Source organism: Platalea leucorodia, assembly GCF_965183815.1.
Source record: "Platalea leucorodia genome assembly, chromosome: 5".
Taxonomy (NCBI): Eukaryota; Metazoa; Chordata; class Aves; order Pelecaniformes; family Threskiornithidae; genus Platalea; species Platalea leucorodia.
This window is the reverse complement of record NC_138827.1, coordinates 67990256-68005891: the sequence shown is the minus strand read 5'-3', so window position 1 is coordinate 68005891 and position 15636 is coordinate 67990256. Positions and strand designations below refer to the sequence as shown.

General features: G+C 47.9%; 1 protein-coding gene across 1 annotated transcript; it reads left to right on the top strand.

Annotated features, from left to right (window-relative positions):
- Window positions 1–6752: 6752 nt before the first annotated feature.
- Window positions 6753–7586, top strand: TSSK6 (testis specific serine kinase 6; the record flags this gene model as incomplete). The annotated part of the gene is made up of 1 exon (XM_082314749.1): window positions 6753–7586. The coding sequence occupies one exon, from the start codon at window positions 6753–6755 to the stop codon at window positions 7584–7586; it is 834 nt and encodes a 277-aa protein (XP_082170875.1).
- Window positions 7587–15636: the final 8050 nt, after the last annotated feature.

Below are 15636 nucleotides of genomic sequence, written 5' to 3'. Positions count from 1 at the left end.
CAAAACGCTGGCTAGCTCTGCCTAGGGACAGAGATAGCAGGCACACAAATACAGTAAGCAAGTCAACAGCTGTGATAGGCATTTAATCTTTCAGCTACAAAAAGAGATTTGTTGATGCTGAAACAAGGAGAGGAGAGAAATGCTCCCTGGTCTTGGGAGACACGCAGCACTGAGCCCCAGTTCCTACCCAGACCTTTCTGGCTGCCCAGTGCCGAGGGGGGGATCTCAGCAGGCCGGCTGGGCTCTTTCCCTGGCCTCAAGGAGGGGCAGGAAGAGCAAGCTTAGACACTTTTCTCAACCCGGCAGCCTGTTGACACTGCACAGCCCTTCCCTTTGGCTCGCGAGCACGTTTGGAGGATCTCCCTGGTAAGTGTGCAGGAATCAGCCACTTGAAGGCCAAGCCAAGCATCTACAGCACCGGCCAAGGAAGAAAAAGCTTCCCAGCTCTCGGAAGGGAGGTGGTGGGAAGGAGCCATCTGAATGAAGACATAGGGAGATCAACACCTCTGGCCAGGAAAGGGGTGTGGTGAGCTCCCGAGGCTGAGTCCCCCCTCTGCTCCCAGCTCTCCTGCAGCCATGCCTCCCCCCACTCAGCAGGCATTCCAGCACCGAAAAGGAAAAGCTAGCCTCCCTGTGCAGCTGGTTTTCCTCAGCTCCGACAAGCCAGGCGTGACTTTCCACTTACCACAAGGATGGAGGCATAAGATCTCCCTCTTTCCAAAAGGGTTTTTGGTGCAAAGCCTCTAAATGGCAGACCTGCCCAGGGGAGTCCTCCTGCTTCGTGAGCAACCAGCTTGCCAAAGCCTGCATAGTCCCTTTTGTCTCCCACTCCACTCTAGCTTATTGCCTTCAGGTTTGAGATTCTTGGCAGGTGCAGCCTGGCAATGCCAGCTGCAAAATCATGTTTGCAGGCCAGCCCATTAGCCCTTTCCATCCTTCATCTCCTTTGGCACCTACTGAGGCACTCACAAGCTGCCCAAGAGGTAGTGGTGTGGCCTATTGCCATACATCCATTCCCTCTGATGGCTTACAAGCCCATTTTATGTCCCTCACACGGTTTAAATTCTCATTTACATGAAGAGATGTTTCTGGCACACAAGGCGTCTCTTTGGTGTCTGAACAACCTTGGTTAATCGAGTGGATATCCATAGAGTTTGCTGTTCGGTGTTCCTCTCATGCCACCAAATTTCTAGGAGACCTCTTACTAGTCCCACAACCAGCTTCACTAGTTTATTCTGTTTGAACAAGAGGCTAAGGGTAAGATCTGATGACAAACAGCTGTGAGGATCACAGCTGCTTCTGAACACCAGGAATGTGAGGTCCCAGATCTCCTTATCGACCAAAGGGATAAAAAAACCCAACATAGCCAGAGTATTTTAAACAAATACCAATCCTTGAGACATGAGAGGAAAGAAAGAAAGAAAAGAAAAAGCAGCACATTACCAAGGACAGCTTGCTGACCACCTGCGACTTGGGTTTTCTCCATTGCCAACGCTGCTGTTGCTGCCCCTAAGGAGCCATGAGATCGTGATCAAATTCAGGCTGCGGCTGTAGGCACACACACAGTTTTCATAAAGCATTCAGAGACAAGGCTTTGCAGTTAGTTTTGTACCTTCAACTTTCCAGGTCCATTTAATACCAGTGCCTAAAATAACCTCACAGACAGCTTGATTTTGCATGAAAGGATCTAGGGCAACGACAGCAATTCAGGTCCTGAGGCAGCTTGGATTTGGTGTACTTTTCATGAGACCTGCCCCATTTTTCCAACTGGTTAGACACCACACAGGCCAGCGATCAATTACCTTTAAATAGCTCACTGAATAGTACTTGGCAAGTGAGCGGCAAATAACATCACTAAAAAATGAGAGTACTTGCCAACAGCGTAATTTTCTTTACTGGCTATGCCCTACCTGGTGAGTGTCTGTACCTGTTACAAATGAGCCTCACCTTTGCTTGTTCCCTTTGGTACTAACAGCTAGAGAGTGTAGTATAGCTCCGTGGGACTGCAGAGCAATCCTCGCCTGCAAAATTTTCTCCAGCCTGCAGCACCTGCATGAACGCCCTGCAACATCCAAGTGGATGGAAGAGTGCTACAGGCAGTGGGTTTCTTTTCAGTCCAGTGTTCTCTGTGAAAGTAAAACAACTATATTAAAAAAAAAATCAAATACAGGATAAAACATGGAAAGCTTTTGTTTAAAGAGCTCTCTTTACCCATTGCTGGCAAGAAGATGCTGGTAACTTCAGTATCTGCTAGGAAGAATTGTGGTTACCTTTTGCACTATCTATAACGAGGTAGTCAAGCAAAATTATTAACATTAGTTATTTTTACTTCTTGTGCAGCTGTTTTCCCATTCCCACATTCACAGGGTGCTAAGCAATAAGGCCTGGCTGTAGACTGGCCACAAAGTGGAGCACCTAGGAATTACTTGACCGGTCTTGAAAGTTACAGCCCCTGGGCAAAATATCTCTGCTTGTATGGAAACAGAGGTATTTAAAGAAATCTCAAGGGCTCTGTGCGAGTACAAAGGTCGTTCTACACATTGTAACTTACAGCCTCATGGTGTAAGGTATGAAACTATGGTTTGTTTTGGCTTCTAGACCATCTGCATTAACAGGAGTTATATTTCGGTACACTTGTTCCAGCAGGACCCCCGGTTACACTCAACAGCTTTCACTCACATGAGAAATCCCTGCCCCAGAGGTGTCAATCTGTCACCAGATCAGTGACCGGCACTCTGAGCCCATGTGGCTGCTCTGCCCCTTCTGCCCCCATGCCAGCGGGACCCCCCGCAGCCCTGCCCTGATGGATCGGGTCACAGGATGGGGACTGTGGGGACGATGGGGTCACAGGGGACAGGGAGAGGTTTCTGAAGCATACAGGCTCTAATGGCCCTCTTGTTAGCTCGGTTTTTTGCCATACTGCATGACAGCTGGTATCTCAGTCCAGTAATTATACTGATAGAGTACTGCCTCACTGAGGCTTGGCAAGGCGGCAGCCACCCAAAAAGGCACAGCACAGGCGTGTTAGATTAACCCCGATGTTCAGAGAGCAGACCAGTGATTTCCCAGCTATCAACTCCAGCACAGCCAGGATTCTCCTGCAAGACAAGACCTAATTATTAGTGAAAAAAATCTATGGGATGATGCAGAAAGAAAAATATCCTCCTCTGTTACGTCTCATGGCTTGTTTGTTCTTTTCTGGCAGGGCAGAAAGTTGGAGGCCTTTAGCATCTCAGCAAGGTGAGTTACCCCGTGGGGAACACCATACTACGTAGTTGTACTGCACCCAGGACCCAGGCGAGGTTAACTAGGAGCTCCTCCTGATTTTGATGTAAAGTGATGCCCAGCAGAGCTTGGTCTCTGGTGAGCAGTCCAGCCCCAGGCGATGCAGGACTCACCCTGGGTGAACTTACCCAGGGAGGTACATTACCTTATGCTGAGTTTGAAAGAGGCGAGTTGGGGCACCTGGTAGCTCTCCGGTGTCCCTGCACTGCCCAGCAGCCTCAGTGGTCCTTCAGGAGTCTATCAGCCCGTTGGCAGAGGAACTGACTGCGCGTGGGGCTGATGCGCGACCATGCCGCCGGAGTCGGAAAACGTCCCCATAATGAAGACCCTGATGGTGAGCTCCAGTAATTTATACTTCTTCAGATCAGCTCCTCCTGCTCACATACCAGACTGAACAAACCAGTAATTGCTGCCTGATTTCTAATTGCTCTCATTTACAAGAGCAATGGAACAAGTCTGTTCTATGAACACAGCTTTGATGTAAAAAATGTACCAGAAAGCTCAGAAGCTCAGCATCCTTTTATAGGTTAGTACTGAGTAACCTACTAAAGTATATTTGTGTGACCTAAATATTTATACCACAGGTAGCAGTACTTGAAGTGGAAGGATTGAAAGCAAAAGAGATTTTTGGTGCATTTTTATACCAATAAATGTTGAGCCAGCAGCTAACGAGGCAAAAATCTGTTTCTCCAAGATCTAAGCACAGCACAAAAAGTTGAGCTCAGATGTCTTTCGTCCCCCTCTGCTCGACAGTGTCCTGCCAAACCGAAACCTCTCATTCATGCCTCTTGTTGTCTTTCTTTGGAGCTTTTCACAGCAGTCCCAGGCCATGCTGCGAGCTGTGGCTCAGGAGCACGGAGATGCGCAGTAACGATGTCTGCAGCCCTGGCAGCAAACCCAGCTCACAGGGGTTTAGCCTGCAGCGTACAGGAGGGGGAGCGTTTGCTACGATAGCTGCTCCGTCCCCATTTTCACCAGAGCCTTCTTCCCTGTCTCCTTCAAGGCACTGCACAAGCCCTTCGGCCCCCAGGATGCTTCTGCAGCATCTAACTGTGCAGTGCATTTTCTGGGCTTAGAGAAAGACTTACTGAATAATTTCCGAGTCTGAAACTGTCCACCTCAGCCAAGCTTGCTGAAAACCTCCCAAAAGCGACAAGCTCCCACAAGCAGATGGGGAGTTACCAGCAATGCGGGACTCCACAACGTTATTCCTTACAATCTCAACGTGGTTTGTAGCCGCTGCTTCGTTTTTTCCACTGTGGTTTGGAAAACACCTCTTCAGGTTATGTTATTACAGGGGGCTTCAGAGAGGTTTCCCATAAATGAGGATTTTACCTGTAGGCTTTTGGAACATGTCTATAATGTGAACTCACGTTCCTGTTCTAAAAGATATACTGAGCATCAGCCAAACCCCTATAGATAGCTGCAGGCACATCTTTCTATCTGTCAGAGCGTGTGATGATGGCATTTTCCAGAGGTGCTCTGGTAGTAAGCAGGGAATGCCTGGTCTAAGCATTTTCCCTTATAAAAATGCCCAGATTGGTTCAGTTATGTTTAGCCGCCTCAAAGTTCCCAGCTCCTATGAAAAGTCCATCTCAGACCTCTGCTAAGTCACTGTGGTTATGACTCACGGGCTAAACTGAAGTGCCAGGAAATCGTGTGTATCCAGCAAAATGGCTTTCTGCATCTGGCCTGCTGATTGCTAGGTGGGATTTTTTTGTGTTTAAGTAACAGCAGTTTATGAACGGGAACTCCTGGAAATGGCTTCTTTCTGAACCGCTTCAGAAGTAAGAAATCTGGGGGCATTTATTTGATGGCCCAAACAGAAAGAGAGCGTTGGCTGGGTCACATCCAGCACCTCCACAAGCGTGCAGGATTCCCTCCGCCCATCTCCTACAGACATCAGCCCCAGGCAAGGTCCTTGCCATCAAATGGGGCCTCCCCTCTCTTTGGAGGAGATAAGGATGGACTGAGGACATTCCTCAGGGGTCAGCAGGGTAGCCCCTGCGCGGGACCAAATCCTCCATCATGCAACGTACATGCTGCTTGCCTGGCCTTTTGACAGCATGCCTGGTGATACATGCTGATACATGCCTGGCAACTTGCACTCAACCACAGCACGCTGGATTCCCATACTTCAACTTGCCTGTAGAAATAGCATCTGAAGTAGAAAAGTGATTTGGGTTTGACCCGCAACTTCCACAGCAGATAAAACTCGACATGACCATTACTTGCCCTTAGGAGTCAGGGCAAAGTTCACCTGCAGCACATATAGACCTGTGTTTGCAGTTTTTAATTAATTTAATTTCCTCAAGTGACTTCAGAACACAGACAAGATTTTCTCTCATCTTCAGCTGAGTCTTATTCCTCTTTAGAACCGATTTGCAGAATGAAACATATATTCAAAAATTAAAAATAGCATTCGGGTTGGTATTTAGGAAGACAGACATTTTGTGGTCCCAGGCTCCTTTGTACAGCTGGAAAGGAAATGTGGGCTCCACAGGGAGGACAGGATCCTCAAGCAGCTTAAAAAAACAGGACAAACCAGAAAAAACTGTTCGTGAAAGCCAAGGATGCTGCACCTGGAGGAAGGAGCCGACGCTGGCCTGAGACGGGGTGTGCAATGGGAGGGACGCTTTGCTCTGGTGTGGGTGTTGCAACCCAGCCCAGCTGCCCTCTGCTCCTGCCCTGTGCTGAATTCAACTCTCACCTGATGGCATCTAAAACTGACTAAAAGCATTTAAAATCTAAATTACAGAAGCTCTTTGAAGGATCTCTGGTCTCACTTCCTCTCTGTAAATCTCCAAAATATCATTTTGATAAAAACACAGGGAGAGCAATTCCAAGTTCAGAAACCGAAAAGCTGTTTCTTCTGAAGGATGCATTTGAAGTTCCCCATCCACACCACAGAGTCAGAAAGCCTACCTAGAAAAATAGCTCCCTGCACCATCATAATAAAAAAGTAAATATTTACAGCCAGCCAAGGTGGTTTGCAGTTAGGGACAGTAGAAATCACTCCTTTGTACCACTCCGTGCAGTTCTGATTTTAATATAACTAATACCCTGCAGAAAACTGGTGTAGGTTCCCAAATGGATTCCTCATCCCAGAAAGCTGACAAACTCTCATCATCTGAAGAGGCCTATTTTGAAAACTCAAGTGAAGAGACAGAGAAGGTAAAAACTCCAAAATATTCACCCATGGGAGTTCTCCCCTGGTGTGTGCATGGGCATGCCTGGGACACCTGTGAGTGGAGAGGACCCACCAGACACCCTTGTCATCTCACAAAGGCGCTGCCGTGCAACGTTCCACCCCACCACAATGCCTGGGTGAGCCCTGGAGCCCACAGAGGCACCCGTGGGACCATGGGGGAGAGCAAAGGTCAACAGCTGCCACACACCAAATATTAAAGCTTTCAAATCTTGGAGCAAAACACCAGCTTCGATTAAGCCCATCGGGATCGCACACCATGCCAAAAACTGATGCAGGAGAGAAGCTACTTCGTGAGCTGGGCTACAGGCTGGGTCACACATTAGGGGAGGGCAGCTTCTCCAAGGTGAAAGCAGCCACCTCCAACAAATACAAGGGCCCCTTAGCCGTCAAGGTGGTGGACAGGCAACGAGCACCCCCAGCTTTTGTGTACAAGTTTCTGCCCCGGGAGCTCTCCATCATGCGTAAAATCCGGCACCCCAACATCGTGCGCATCTTCGAGCTTATCGAGGTCTGCAATGGGAAGGTCTACATTGTGATGGAGGCGGCAGCCACTGACCTGCTGCAGCTGGTGCAGCAGCTGGGGAAGCTGCCCTGCGTCCCCAAGGCCCGGGACATCTTTGCGCAGGTCGTGGGGGCCGTGCGCTACCTGCACGACCGCAACTTGGTGCACCGGGATCTCAAGTGTGAGAACGTGCTGCTCACCGCTGATGGCCGCCGGGCCAAACTCAGTGACTTTAGTTTTAGCAAGGAAGCCAACAGCTACCCGGACCTGAGTGCCACCTTCTGCGGGTCAGCAGCCTACGCTTCCCCGGAGGTGCTGATGGGCATCCCCTACGACGCCAAGAAGTACGACATGTGGAGCCTGGGAGTGATGCTCTACGTGATGGTGACCGGCTACATGCCCTTTGACGATACTCACATCCGCAGCATGCCCCAGCAGCAGAAGAAAGGGGTGCTGTACCCAGAGGGGCTGCCCCCGCTGCCAGAGCCCTGCCAAGCCCTCATCGCCCAACTGCTCCGGTTTAGCCCGGCCTCTCGGCCCGGTGTGGGACAGGTGGCCAAGAACAGCTGGCTGAAGGGGAACACCTGAATGAGGAAGCCCTCCCCAGAGATCCTGGGAGAGCAGTAACACTTCAGTGCAATCAATGCTGTAGTGAAAAAGCATTTCTGTGGTTTATTGATCATTTTGAGCCCTGGGGTGCCTGTACGTGGAGCTGATTGAACTTTGAGCACCGGCAAGACCATGTGCTCTCAGAAGGTGGTCGGGTCTCTCCACAAAGGAGACACGTGAGCCTGCTGCAGGTTGGGTTTCAAGACACAATGACCATGCTGAGCTAGCGGTAAGAGCAAAGCACAGGGCTGCTTACACCAGCCGTGGCTGCGTGACGGCAGGGGGGACCTGCACCCCCCGCCAGGCAGGTGGGGGCTCTCCCACGGAGCCAGCATGGCCAGGGCAGGGTGGTGAGGTGCAACATGCAGCAGCACAGTCCTTTATGTTGCCTGCTCCCTAGTACATGTAATGAACACCGAAACTCCCGTGCAGCTACCCCTCTCTGCTGCTCCCCACCCTCTACAACCGTATGCACAGGGCACTGCCCAGGACTGCAGGAGGAAAGCTGTTCTCACACAGGTCTTGGCTTGTCCTCAACCTTATTTGCCACCAAACTGTATTTGAGCTGGTGGGAGGGGAGAATCAGTGGTCCTGCAAATAGCTACTGCAGAGAAAATGTCACATTTTTTGCATACCACCATTTAGATCTCACAGTGGTATTCACAGCCCAAACTCACAGCAGGATCTTTGCAGGCAACTGGACAGCATTACCGAGCCAAAAGTTTTGGTATGGGTTTGAGATCCACACCTTACATTCAACTACATCTTTCAGATATTGATTCTTACCAATGTTTGAAATCTCTGCCAAAAGATATTTGATGAGAGAGAAATGCCACTGGCCATGGAGAACCTGAAAACGGGAAAGAGATAAAGATGTAAAGGAGAACTGCTTTGCTAACGCCTGCTGTCCAGCTTCAATGTAGAAAGTTACCAATTATTCAGAATGCAACCCCCAAAATCTACTACAGACCCTACTGGCAAGTCCCATTTTCAAAGGGTTAATTAAAAGTAGGAGCTGGCATCTGAAATGTGCTTTCATGAGACATTTCAAATCCCCTTTAAACAATCTCCAATCTAGCTTCCACCAAAACTGAAGTCAAACAGAAGATTTCCAGTTGGGTGGTCCACCTCTTCGTGCTGCTGGTGCCACATGAGCCAACACAACGCAGCTCTGGCAGCAGCTCCCGCAGCCAGGCCACATCTTACATGAACAAACCAGTGCACATGGTTCTGCTGGAAGAGAAGGAAACATCTTTGGTAAAACAAACCTTTTGGGTCTATTAAAAACAGCAGTTTAAGTAGAACAAGATGTGTCAGCAGGGCCAGCCCAAGGCTTTTCAGCACGTGGGCTACAGTGAATTTTGCCACCCCCAGAATAAAGATTTATTTTGTTGTCCTCCTTGCAGCTGCAAAATAAAACTTCATAGCAGCAGGAGCAAAGTCCAAAGTAGACAGAGTAACGGATAGGAAGGGTGCCTTGGGGCCATCCATGGCTGGGGAAACAGGCTTGGGAAGGATCAGGAGGATGCTGGGGCTGGAAAAGAAGGAGAGAAGTCGTAAGGATGTGGGAAGCAGGGAGGCGGATTTCAGGGTAGTGGGATTTTCAGCAAGGTCCAACTCTCTTTTTCCTAATCGCCTTCCAACGACCCTGTCAGCCTCATCCCTCTCCAAAGCCACCACCTTCCTTTGGGAGAGTTCCCAAATCCATACCCCAGGATATCCAAGTACCTTCTCATCTCCATCCCCCGCCTCACTCCAGCCCTTGATTACCTCCAAGTACCTCCCCACAGCCTGGGAAGCAGAACCCTGGTGCCAGAGCTGGTGCTACTGTATTGCCTCTCCTTTTGCTGTCTTTTAATTTTCTTTCATTAAAGCTAACATAAAATGAGTTGTTCTAAAACCCACACCCTATTAATCTCCCCTCAGCACCACGGTCTCCTAAACAATTGCATCTGTTGAGGACATGAGTTGGGACAGATGACTAATGTTTTGCAAGGACGTACCCCCTTGAGTGGCTTGGGAAAGCAGCCGGGGTTCAAGTGCCAAGTGATTTGAATGAGCCACAGGAGGCTTGTAAGGCTGCCCCGCAGCCCTCGCCTTCTCCACGCAGATGGCAATCTCACAGGGCCCAGCACTAACGATCTCAGAGCAGTCCCGAGACCGTGAAGGTAGTCCATTACAAATCTAATTATGCAGATTAAAAATAAAAATCACAATTAAAGACTCCAAACCAATTCTTATCTAATTTACACAAATGGAAAATCAGTTTTGAAGGACAGCAGAACCAGAGGCGTTGAGCAAGCTGGGGAGGACTCTCTGCGCCGGAGGGACTCCTGAGGTCTGCGTACATGCTAAGCCTGCCGCTTCCCTGGGCTTGTTTCCTCCTCAGGAGGGTAGAAATGCTTTTTAACCTTCCTGGGAGGCACACAGTCGATGGAAGTGCCCCTTCCCTGACTTCTGGCAGATGAGCCCTGCTATTCTGGCTGTGAATCACAGCGCCCTGCATTCATGGGAGGGCCCTTGAACTTTGCCTGAGCACCCGTGGGAGGCATAAACAGCTACTCTCCATTATCAATATCCCGATCAGTCCCACCGGAGTCATTCTGCAATGTGACTCTGTCCTCCTCAGGCTGTTTGTAATGTACTGGTGCGGTACGATCTGGAAATGAAGAGTCCTGTCTAATATCAGCACCGAATAAATAACTTTCTATGGGGGAGCTGATCACCATGCAAGATACACAATAAATAGACTTTATTCAATCCTTCTTCAAGGACAAGAAGGGAAACATCCAGAGACTGTATAAGGCAGCTCTGCAGTATGCCACCATCTAGCTCCTGTTGGCTTACTGTGTGGTCTGAGCATTACCCGCTCCGTAGCCCTGTTGTCGGCTGTTGCCATGCCCTGTGTCACCCGCCAGGCTTACTCTGTCTTCCAGATTTTTAAACCCGTATCTTGAAATCAGTTAGAGGGGCTCTCAAAAGGATGCTCAGTGGAATAAATTGTTTAGTATTTTCTGAAGATATTTTCTAAGCATCTTGAAGCAATTTTACCCCATTTAATCTCAGAGCATTAATAATTTGAAAGACATCTTCCAGACTTTTAGTATAGCTTTCCTCTCACTGCTTCTTTGTCCAAATTCAGCATCACCTTGCCTGAAATACACTTTATTTCAGACAAATGAAAGGAAGGGAGATAATTCGCTGCACATTGACATTAAAGCTCCCTTTTCAGCTAACTAAAATTTGCTTTCAAGATTTTAGGTCATAGCTGATATGTCTGATAAGCTTTAGGACTCAGCTATTTAAAAGTCTACATGTTACAAAACTCTGGAGATAAGTATATTCATGAATTGTGGGAAAACACTGCTGGGTAATCAAACACCTCATGTATTCCTGCATTAACGCTGGAGCTGGCTCTCTCAGGGCTGTACGTTTCTGCCTGGAGCGAAGCTGGGCTGCCCAGCCTGCAGCTAATGACCTGTTTCGATTACCCTTGGCCGAGCCGGCACGGGCAGGTTGGGTGAGAGGCATACCTGAGTGGCCCTGCCTCATTGGGAAGGCAAAGCTTTCAACAGGCAATTTAGCAAATAAATATACCTCACTCTGCTTGAATGCATTAACCTTTCCATAATTGCAGTCTTTAGTGCTAGCAGCCTTTTATCCACCTACCTAGGTCCTCCCCTCGCTTTTCAAACCGCACGCTGTGCCAAGTTGTGGGTCTCCCATCCTCTTGTGTGCATCTTAACCCTTCTTCAGTTTAAGATCTCCTTTTCTTCTCTTTGCATAGTCCATTGCTCTGCGGGTCTCTACACTTACTTGTCTGTTGGAAGAGATAGGGAGGGAGAAAGGGGGCCAACATTTTCCTGTCTTGAGCCGTTTGATTATATTAAGTATAATTTTAAAAAAGCGAACACGAGGTTCTCGCCAAAGGACAGGATCCAAAGGCTCTTTGTGTGCATAATTTTCCTTGCAGACAAGAAGCTTTCTGTGAAGAATATTTTCATTTTTCACAGCATCTAGCAAAGATTAATCCTCACACTAGCACCAAGCGGTAGATATTATTCTCCCCATGTTATAGTGAGCAGACTAAGTGGCTTACCTCAAGCCAAGAGGATTTCATTTTACATTATAGTTTAAAACTTCCCTGGCCTCCAGTCTTCTGGTCGGATCATGATTCTGTCTTGAAACGATAATAAATTCAACAATATTTGATGGCCTGAAAAGACATTTGAATTCCCTCTCCCAAAACTGCTTCCAAATCAATTTCATTTTATCTCCTAAATGAACGAAAGGGACTATACTACAAAAGCACATGGCCGGAGCTTCTTTTCCATGCTCTGAATAAGGGATCCAAATTTCCTAACTCCATTTAACTTTTCAACAGTCGAGAAGGCACCCACACCACGGGATGTAACCTCAGCCCAGGTAGCCCAGAGAGGTTGTTGCACCTCCATCCCTGGAGGCTTTCAAGTCCTGAGCAGCCTGGTCTGATCTCAGAGCTGACCCTGCCTGGAGCAGGACGTTGGACTGGAGACCTCCGAGGTCCTCTCCCGCCTGAGTTACCCTGTGATCTACGAACCCAGAATTCTGCGATGAGGTGACAGCTATTCTTTTTCTCACAGATGCACAGACTTAATGATTTTTACTGCAAAGGTAATAAATAACTGTATTTTCTAGACCCATGAAAATGTGGAACAGCAAGTGATGCCTGCATCTGCTGACTACGTTTTGGCTATTGTTGACTTCTCTTATAGGTGGCAACACGACATAAGCACCTGAAAAGACAGAGCACAGGGGTGAGCATGGTTGTTAGGTGTTTCTCTTTGAAGTTAAGGAGCTGCACAAGGGTGGGTGGGTGAGGTGTCAGTTCTTCTTCCTTCCTTCTCACGTTATTACCAGCCACAGCAGCAACCAACAGATTCCTTGAAAGACATATGTCGTGTTATTTCTTTCTCTCAGCTGACAGATGTTCGTTATATTCAGGTAGCACCTAAATGTCACAAGAGCCCTACCGGGAGAGGACCTGTGTACAGATGTTGTTATTGATCATCTCTGCCTTAGAAGATCTCACCTCTTAAATGAGAGAGGTGCACCTTGGCCACAGGAGAGGACCTTCTCCTGGACCACACAGCCTGTAGGTGGCCTCCCAAAGAACAGACGGTAGGACACCACGGTGATCTGTTTGCCTCGTGTATTACCTAGCATCAGAGAAGCATTTCTGGGCAGCACGGCTCACAGTGTGCTTTGCAATACGAGTGATTCCTGCTAACAAATAGGAAACTAATTAAATGCCTCTTAGCAAACCAATTTAACACCAATAATGAGACAAGGTCAGTAGCAGCAGCATCAGAGTCAGCGTGGTAGCTGACAGGTTCACAGATCACCTTGCACCCTTGTAGCAGTGTATTTACAAAGGGGCTGGATGCCACCAGATGCTGAGGGCTCTCAAGTCCTACTAAATGGTTTTAAAGTAAATAGTAGCTGAGGGAACTGAGCACCGCCAGACAAACCCTTAAGAAATAACAGACCCCTCCTTCTCCATATGGTCACTTTGCTTATTCTCCATGTACTGTATTGACCCACTGGAAGTATAATTGGCAACATCATTGTTTTCATAATACTCTGCACGGCACTGTCATATCAGTATGTTCTCTAGAGAGGGACAAATGCGCCATTTCAATTAAAACCTTAATTAAAAATGCAGCTTGAGCATTTAGTGCAGCTGGCTTGGCTTTAGCTTTAACTCAGACATTGACATCCCCAGCCTGAAGGCTGGTAAGATGTTGGAGTTCCACCACAAGTACAAGGTAGGGCTCGGCGGGCGGAGGCAAAAGGGTATTTGCACAAAGGAGAGGCAAGATTTGCACAGCGTGCTGGCTGCTGCGGCCTCCTAGCAGAGCACAGCGAAAAACCAACCTCACCCAGGGGACACCAACAAATCAGACAATGTTCTCACTAATGACAAGCAAAACCCCAAAATATGCATTATTGTCTCAAATATAATGATAATCCTTGGCTCCTCATTTGCATGTTCATTAGCTTGTTAATGGGATACCTATTATGGAACACCTAAAACACAGTCATGCACATATGCACCCAGTCATTTATTATAACAATAGCTTCTTCTCTTTCTATTTGACATATTTCTCCCCTGTCCAGAAAATGGTTCAAACAGCACCATCCAGGACAAACCATAATTGATGAATAAATCTCAGGGAAAGCAATTTTGCTTTCTGTGCATTACACAGCCAATTATCTTTTCCAATACTGAGAGCTGTGTTTATTTACTGCCGATGGATCCAGGGAATTGCTGGAGGAAGGACCCATGGGAGGGTTGGTCCTACTAGCAGCCTTCAAATAAATCCACGCAGCCTTCAAATAAATACACATATTCTTATAAGTAGGGGAAGAAATATCAAAAGCAAGTCCTCATAAACAACAGGTCTTCAAACCACTGTGTCAGCGTAGAAGGAAACTACTACTGGCGAAGGAAGCAGCTGCCGTGCAGAGGGGTGGCCCGGGCAGAAGCGAGGACAGACCTCCCGAGTCCAAGAAGGGAGGATGAGGACCGATGCGCCCAGGGAAGCAGCGCGGCAGCCGCCAGGAGAGCGGCGGTGGCGCAGGCAGCTCGCTGGGGACAGGGAAGGCAGAGCGCGGCCAGCCTGGGTCAGCGGGACAGTTGCTCGTGTACATCGCCATGTATTTCATTTCATCTTCATGGCAGAAAAAGCAACTTCAGTTTTCTGTCTTTTGTTAGACTCTATTCCAGGCAGCGCCTGGCAGGAAGACATTCATGGAGACAACTGTGCTGGTGGTTTTGGGACAGAGCATCAGTCTGTCAGCAGATTAAATCTATTACAAATGTTGTTCTCAAGACATCATGCAGGATCTAAACTTCAGACCGACAACTCAGCACAAACTTCATTTCATTATGAAACTGGAGCCTTTTCATATTTCATCTATAACACTTTGAAAACATTTGTGTTCTTCATTGCACCCTGCTCCATTTCTTTGGTTTTACTCTACCCCTAAATTTGCTGCGTGCCTCAGATTTTTGTACGGGCAAGGAACAGCTGCACCTCAGATGCTTCGCTAGCAAAACTCCATGGCCACACAGCCCCACAGCGGTCAGGGAGGACACAAAAATGGGCATCAGCTGGTGACCTACCTGACAGCAGGGCAGCAACAGAGGTTTTGGTAACCGGGTCGGTGGATGCACAGAATTTCCCATCGAGCAAAAAATGTCGGAGGAGACTTTGGCATGTAAGACCAGGACTTTACCTAAGTGCATATGATAAAATGCTGGCTACTTCAGTCATTCACTCTGTTGAAAGTTTAAATATCACTAGTCTCCAGAATGAATGGTCAGATAAAACAAATTGCTATACTGAGTTACGGTTGAAATCATCACCCACAAAAAGATCATCACAATTCATTGCTTAAGTTGAGCTCATGTTTCCAAGATCTTCCCCTAAATTTATCAGCAAGAAAATTTTAAGTAAGTATACAAGGCTGCAGAGCTGCAATTCATGCCAGAATAAGACAGAATCTATAGCTAATTCCAGTATCAGAGAAACACAAAAAATAGCACACAGAAGGGTAGTATTTGTAATGAGGGCATTTTTTCCAGTAGTAGACAGACTCAGGTCACTTGTACATATTTAGCGTCTGTCAAATGATAAGGGCTGTTGCTGGCTAGCAAAGCACGGGCGATCTCACTCTGGGCACGCCAAACATTTCCATAGCTTGTCATTACCCAAAGCTTTTATCACCTCCGCCACCAGATCTGCAATTTGTTACTGCAGCATAAGCAGACCGTAGCAAACCTTCTCCTCTCACCGCCAAAAATCTCACTTCCATTCATTAAATTATGAAGTTCTCAAGCACTGTGGTGGAGGAGAGTCCTGGGACGCTCACCAGCCTCAACCCTTCTGCCTAGGGGATGCACACAGTACCAAGCCCTTGCATGGTGGTTAACACCCAGTTGCCCATGCACTGAAGAATGAAGGGCAGTACTGCGCCTTGCAGA